At 38.3% G+C, this 7,461-nt stretch overlaps 1 protein-coding gene across 1 annotated transcript; it reads left to right on the forward strand.

Annotated features, from left to right (window-relative positions):
- The first annotated feature begins 45 nt into the window (after positions 1–45).
- Positions 46–6,126, forward strand: ppcdc (phosphopantothenoylcysteine decarboxylase). The gene is made up of 5 exons (XM_020631319.3): positions 46–277; positions 3,532–3,627; positions 4,046–4,174; positions 4,268–4,436; positions 5,919–6,126. Exons 1-5 carry the CDS (start codon positions 152–154, stop codon positions 6,044–6,046), a joined length of 648 nt encoding a protein of 215 aa, XP_020486975.3. The 5' UTR covers positions 46–151; the 3' UTR covers positions 6,047–6,126.
- The last annotated feature ends 1,335 nt before the right edge of the window (positions 6,127–7,461 follow it).

Raw genomic sequence — 7,461 nt, forward strand, 5'->3', positions numbered from 1 at the left:
CCGTCTCAATCGTGCTCTCCTCTGATTGGCTGGCTGATTACTGTGTACGGAAGTGATTGTACACTTGGGTTTAAGCCGTTTATTACAGCAGCGCGACACGACTGCTCCTCGATCCTGTAGCGGTGATGTGTCAATATGCAGACAGAGGATCATGTCTTTTCTAAAAACTGATTTGTCGAAGTCCGCCGGGACATTTTGTGTACTTGTGGGCGTGACGGGAAGCGTTGCAGCTTTGAAACTGCCTCTATTGGTTTCCCAACTCCTCCAACTTCCTGGGGTGAGCTCCGTCAAGTTGTTGTTGTTGTTGTTGTTGTTGTTGTTGTTGTTGCATACATTGTCTATGGCAGGGGTGGACGGCCCCCATCCACCCTCAACGTGGCCCTCAGGTCAATTTTTACACATCAATTAATTGGAAACATGAAGAAAAACATGACACAATCTGCCATGAAATCATGAAAACCAGAAATATGTCCATGATAATATTTGATCACTGGTATATGTTGAGTTAAATTTGAGACATAATTGACTGTAATCGTTGAATTTGGCCCCCTGGCAGTGAGATTTAAATGAATGTGGCCCCCTGCTGTGAAAGAAGTTGCCCATCCCTGGTCTGTGGGAAGCAGCACGTTGTGCCTCTGGCTTGAAAAGTGTTTCTTCTGGAGTGTACTGCTAAAAGAGAAGTTAAAGGAAGTTATGAAATGATTATTTAAGTGACTTTATTCTGTTGAAAGTGATTGGTATAGGAGCTTTTGTTCTGTTACAATGTCAAACATTTGCAAAGGGGCTTATGATTACATAACAGAGCTACTGACACCATATGAGCCGTCCTCAGGTGGGGGGGGTCTCCAGATTCCCTCAATTCTTTTAAATCCCTTCTTTAAACATACTTTTACAGACTTGCTTTTATGTGATGTCGTCTTCTTAATGTCTTTTCTTACTGGTTTTACTTGTTTTATCTTCTTTTACTTCTTACTGTCCTTTTATTTATGCTCTTATCTTAACTCCTCTTATGTTTTAACTTTGTTGTTTCTTATCTTACTTACTTTGTCTATTTATGTTTCATATTTATATTTACTTTTTATTTTTATCAATATTGTAGTTTTTTTTTATCCTTTAACCGCTTGTTTCTATTTATTTTACTGCTCTTACCTTCTTATTGCTGTTCTCTTTTTATTTGCTTTTAGCTCTTTTAGTTTCTTACATCTTTTCAAATCGTTGTTCCTCTTGGTCTCAGCTTGTGTTGTTGGGTTCTTGTTTTTCCTGGGTTCTTATAATGGTTCTTGTGATGGTCGGGTTATATACAGTTGCAGGAGAAAGTATGTGAACCCTTTGGAATTTCCTAGTTTTCTGATGAAATTGGTCATAAAATGTGTTCTGATCTTCATCTAAGTCTCAACAATAGACAAACACAGTCTTCTTAAACTAATACCACACAGACAATGATATGTTTTCATGTTTTTATTGAACACAACATGTAAACATTCACAGTGCAGGGTGGAAAAAGTATGTGAACCCCTAGGCTAATGACTTCTCACAGAGCTAATTGGAGTCAGGAGTCAGCCAACCTGGTGTCCAATCAATGAGACGAGATTGGAGGTGTTGGTTAAAGCTGCCCTGCCCTATAAAAAACACACTCCAGTTTTGAGTTTGTTACTCTCAAGAAGCATTGCCTGATGTGAACCATGCCTCGCACAAAAGTGCTCTCAGAAGCCCTACGATTAAGAATTGTTGACTTGCATAAAGCTGGAAAGGGTTAGAAAAGAATCTCTAAAAGCCTTGATGTTCATCAGTCCACGGTAAGACAAATTGTCTATAAATGGAGAAAGTTCAGCACTGTAGCTACTCTCCCTAGAAGTGGCCGTCCTGTAAAGATGACTGCAAGAGCACAGCGCAGAATGCACAATGAGGTGATGAAGAATCCAAGAGTGTCAGCTAAAGACTTATACAAATCTCTGGCACAAGCTAACATCTCTGTTGACAAATCTACGATACATAAAAACATTAAACAAGAATGGAGTTCATGGTGAGGCCACCACAGAGAAAGCCGCTGCTGTCTAAAAAAAACATTGCTGCACGCTTGATGTTTGCAGAAGAGCACCTGGATGTTCCACAGCACTACTGGCAAAACATCCTGTGGACAGATGAAACCAAAGGTGAGTTCTTGGGAAGGAACACACAAACACTACGTGTGGAGAAAGAAAGGCACAGCACACCAACATCAAAACCTCATCCCAACTGTGAAGTATGGTGGAGGGGGCATCATGATTTGGGTCTGCTTTGCTGCATCGGGGCCTGGACAGATTGCTATCATCGGCGGAAAAATGAATTCCCAAGTTTATCAAGACATTTTGCAGGAAAACTTAAGGCCATCTGTCCACCAATTGAAGCTCGACAGAAGATGGGTGATGCAACAGGACAACGACCCAAAGCACAGAAGTAAATCAACAACAGAAGAAAATACGCCTTCTGGAGTGGCCCAGTCAGAGTCTTGACCGCAACCCAATAGAGATGCTGTGACATAACCTCAAGAGAGCGATTCACACCAGACATCACAAGAATATTGCTGAACTGAAAAAGTTTTGTAAAGAGGAATGGTCCAAAGTTCCTCCTGACCGTTGTGCAGGTCTGATCTGCAACTACAGGAAACGTTTGGTTGAGGTTATTGCTGCCAAAGGAGGGTCAACCAGTTATTAAATCCAAGGGTTCACATACTTTTTCCACCCTGCACTGTGACTGTTTACATCTTGTGTTCAGTGAAAACATATAATTGTTTGTGTGGTATTAGTTTAAGCAGACTGTGTTTGTCTATTGTTGTGACTTAGATGAAGATCGGAACACATTTTATGGCCAATTTATAATAATAATTACTTTATTTATATAGCACCTTTTTAAAAAAAAAAAGTGCTTTGACAAACGGCAAGAACAAAGCAAACTAAACCAAACACAGAAGAACACAAACAACAGCAAGAACAAACAAATGCAAAATAATTAAATACAATTCAACAGAAAAGAACCCATATTGCACAATACCCAACAGACATATAAATAAAACCCGACCATTATAAGAAAACTAGGAAATTCCAAAGGGTTCACATACTTTTTCTTGCAACTGTATGTGTGTTGGGTATTGTGCACTATGGGTTCCATTTATGTTCTGCTGTGTTTGGCTAAGCTTGCTTTGTTCTTGTTTTTGCTGTTTGTCAAAGCAGTTTGTAAACCTGTAAAAAGGTGCTATATAAATAAAGTTATTATGATTGTGATTATACAGTGAAGTGGCCTTGTTTCAAATGTGACTCTTTGTTAAAGGTCATATGGTCCTGATGAAGTCAATACTCCATGCCCAGTGATATGCAATTGTGAGCTCCCCTTTCTGTGAATTTTGGGAAAGTTTTGGACAAATAAGTTGTTTAATAAAAAAAACTAAGATCAGTTGCTTACCCTTTGAGGCATTATCATCTTCTTTCTTAACCTTTTCAATACTGCAGCATATCTATAACAATGTTAGTTTGACTGTTTTGTTTTATGGTTTAGGTGGATGTGAAAGTGGTTACCACAGAGCATGCCCAACACTTCTACAATTCTGAAGAGGTTTCAGTTAAAACCTACCGTGACAAGGACGAGTGGGAGGTAATGGAACAAATGAATCAAATATACTATTACAGCCATTATTTGCAGTCACACATTATTGGGTGGTAAAATAATCCTAACACTGATGTGTGAATTAATTATATTTTCTTTTTTATATATAAAAGAACAATACATTTGCAGTGTTTTCCATTGTATGCTGTGTTTCTGCCACTCCTTTTGTGCCTTAGAAATAAAACAAATAAAGACTGCTGTAATCAAAATACACTGAATGAAAAATGTGTGGCAGTAGTTACCAAGTAATCAAAAGTTCCAGTTGCTGAGGTCACACGTATTTTGAAACATTAAAACATGTTCAAGTGCCAGAAAAGATTGAGAAACTCTGGTCTGAAGTGTCTGCATTCCAGAAAGGAAGTGAGCAATCTTTGGATGTATGCTTCATTGCATTTCTTTGTTCTAGCTGTGGACTCAGAGATCTGACCCTGTGCTGCACATTGAGCTACGGCGCTGGGCAGATCTATTCCTCATCGCCCCTCTTGATGCAAACACTCTTGGAAAGATTTCTAATGGCATATGTGACAATCTACTGGTGAGGATTTTAAATTGGTAATCAATTACCTGGAAAGTGTTGTGGATTATTATCTAAAATCATTTCCTTGTTGATTAATCTTTTCATTGGCAGACATGTGTGGTCAGAGCATGGGATACCAGTCGCCCTCTTATCTTCTGCCCTGCCATGAACACGGCCATGTGGCAGCATCCTGTTACTGCCCAGCAGGTATCCAGGCTGACAGAGTTTGGATATGTGGAAATCCCCTGCATTTCCAAGAAGCTAGTGTGTGGAGATGAAGGTGTGTTTCAATACCAGTTAAAAAAAAAACAGCAACAAAAAAAACAACCAAGAAAAGATAAGCATCTACCAGTATTTACATGACCCTGTCAGTTTGACAAACACAATAACAATAAAAGGAAACATTAAATGTGACAATACAGGAGCAGTTAAAGAACTGTCTTTCTGTAGATTCTTGTTGCATAATAGTATTTAAATCCATATTTATGCCAAATCTAAAATGTTATTCAGTTGCTAGATGTTGGAACCATGCAAAGGACAAACCTAGTAAACCTGTATACGTAGAAGATACCTGAAAAATATTCAACTCTGTTTGCTTTAGACAGGTTTTTTTTTTTCTGCAATTTTGCCTGCTTAAAGCTTTGCCCCCCCCCCCCCCCATTATCATAACACACTGTGACATGATGATAAAATGAAACATCTTTTGACAGCATGTCTCTATAAAGTACAGTAAATACTGAATATTCCCAGGGGTTTACAATCCCTATGAATGATCTTCAACCGTTATCCTAATTCCATGAAGAGTCAGCAAGTACTGTCATTTTTCAATCTGTTGAAAAAAATAATATCAACGAGTTCAGCCAGGGTTCATTGAAAAAAAGTTTTGTCCTAACAACACTTCCCTTCACATGATTGTTTCATTCATGGACTCAGAGTATTTTTAGGTTTTCAAAATGATGTGAGGTTTATGCAAAAGCTAAATTGCTGTCCTGAATAATGCCCAGGGGAGAATACACTTCTGTACACGTGGTTCTCCACACTTCATGCAAGGTTGCACACTTTCTGTTTACTTCATTGACCTTGTGAACGTCTGTCACAATTCTTGGGACTTTAATTGAAGTTTCTAATTCCGGTTAGAGTATTTGCTCCACTGTAAGACCATTATCAATACCGTAATAATTTCACAAGTCAACTGATTGTATTTTTTAAGATCTTGGTATGCCACTCTAGACTTTTTGTACCTGCACAAACTAATGTCAAACTTTAGAGTACATTATTTTTTCAAGAACATCGTTCATAGATTCAAGCACAAATTTATTTTTTTATTTTTTTAATCTATTTTTGATCCACCAACAAAAGTAGTAAAACTTTATAAATGAAAGTTCTTTTTTGGGGGTTAAACAAACCATGGATCAGCTACCTAAGACTAGAAATATTGAGTCTTTAGCAGTGACTTCCAGTCAGGGCTAATAGATGTATTCTTGAAATGTTTTACTTGGAATCAATGGCGGCTTGAGGTGCTGACTTTGCCGTGACAGCATAATAGGATAAGTACAAGCCAGTTAGCTGAACAACCCGATTAAAGGTTTGGGCGCAGATTTAGATATGCATACCCCGTGAGTGAACAAAAGACCATGTTCATCAAGCTGTTAGTAAGAACTGTAAAAATATTTTTTATATGAATGTTTCCAATTGATTGAATTAGATAGATTATGCCATACATAAGGTGTTTTTGTAACTGTATGTCTGTGCTTTACTGCAGGTAAAGGGGCTATGGCAGAGGTGTCAACTATTGTAAGTGTTGTCAAACAGCATCTTCCGAAACCAGATGAGTCACCTGAGGACATTTCACATCCTATTGTAGAGTCACCTGGCACCAAAGACAAATAGACTGTGTTGAAACGTTCAAAGCCCTACACACCTATTTGTCACCTATATGTAACTGCTATAATGATAAACTGTTAATGAAACAGTGTCTCTGTGGGTTTTCATTCTTGACTCTGCAGACATACGTCTTATACCCAGTCTCAGAGGATTGTCTCAGGCAAAGACTGCTCATCATGTGTTATCATTCATACAAGATATGGGTTATTACAATAGACTGTAGAAAAGATGAAGTCTCACCTCACCCATTGCTTTCTGTAGAGCTATTATGAATCCCAACAATCGATCAATCTTACTAGAAATGCTTTCTCCATCTAACTCTACATCAGTCTTGGCAACAGGCAAATAAGAGTCAAGGCTCACCTTAATCCTCACAGGAAGCAGCTACAATGCCCTCACCACTCACTCAACTTAGTCCCAGCCATAATCTTGCAAATGTATGGATAATTCTTATAACCTAAATGGATGGGCTATAACCCCCCCTTTCCCCCATGCTAATTTTAATGTGTGAACCAGGCTGTAAACATGTTTATTTCTGTGGGAAAATGAATAATTAGAGACCCAATGGGCATTCTTTTGCAGCCGAATTCAGGTGGACACTCAAGGCATGGTAGTTTTTATGCACTTCCTCATTGGCTTCATTTTTTTTTTTTTTTTACACCAGAGGTTGTGGCTTGGTTATTACTCATTATTGTTTATCAAAAAGTAACAGTTAACAGATTTTTCTTTGACAATTTGTTCTTTATGATTTGTTTGCATGCTCCTGCAACTTGATTTATAGATGACACCCTTTTTTTGTGTCACGCTTCATGGGAGACTCCCTTAATAAGTGTGGGTGCAGGCAGCTCATTGGGTCATAAAGCATGTATGGCTGTAAATCAAAAGGTCATTCTAAGGTGACTCTGCCTTGTTTCTTCATACATTTGTGGCACTATGTTTGCCACTATGTTTGCCACTTCACACCCCCGATAAACTCACACAGTTGTTTTCAGCCATGTTGTAAACAATCTTGACTTGGATTGCATGAGTGTTTACAATCATTTATTTGCAGTCTTCTGTAAATTGTACCTACGGCCTCATCTAATTCTAAGCATTGCTTGACCCGCGTGAAAGTCTTGTAGGCTAAAACCAAAAAAAAACATCAGTGGACGTTGTTAATAAAGTCCGCCTGTTTGCAGAGATATTTAACCCCCTAAAATTAAGAGTATAAAGCACACCCTTGTCCTTGTTCTCAAAAGGAAATTGGCAAGGAAGTAGTGTGTTATTGCAAGTATTGTGATAAGACTGAGATTTTATGGACAGTTTAACAAACCTGTTCATGCTACTGCTCCACTTGGCTCTTCAAATTTAAAGATTGGTACCTCTGAATTTCTCACTGTTTTTTTTTATACAGCTAAACAAACCATGTGTTTTTGTACTCA

The sequence above is a fragment of the Labrus bergylta genome, chromosome 7, assembly GCF_963930695.1.
Source record: "Labrus bergylta chromosome 7, fLabBer1.1, whole genome shotgun sequence".
Lineage (NCBI taxonomy): Eukaryota > Metazoa > Chordata > Actinopteri > Labriformes > Labridae > Labrus > Labrus bergylta.

Excerpts from the sequence above, each read along its gene's own strand:
- ppcdc (XM_020631319.3), top strand. The coding sequence starts at position 152 with ATGTCTTTTCTAAAAACTGATTTGTCGAAGTCCGCCGGGACATTTTGT. Across the intron at positions 278-3,531 it reads AACTCCTCCAACTTCCTGGG|GTGGATGTGAAAGTGGTTAC; the intron begins GTGAGCTCCGTC and ends TTTATGGTTTAG. Across the intron at positions 4,175-4,267 it reads GCATATGTGACAATCTACTG|ACATGTGTGGTCAGAGCATG; the intron begins GTGAGGATTTTA and ends TTTCATTGGCAG.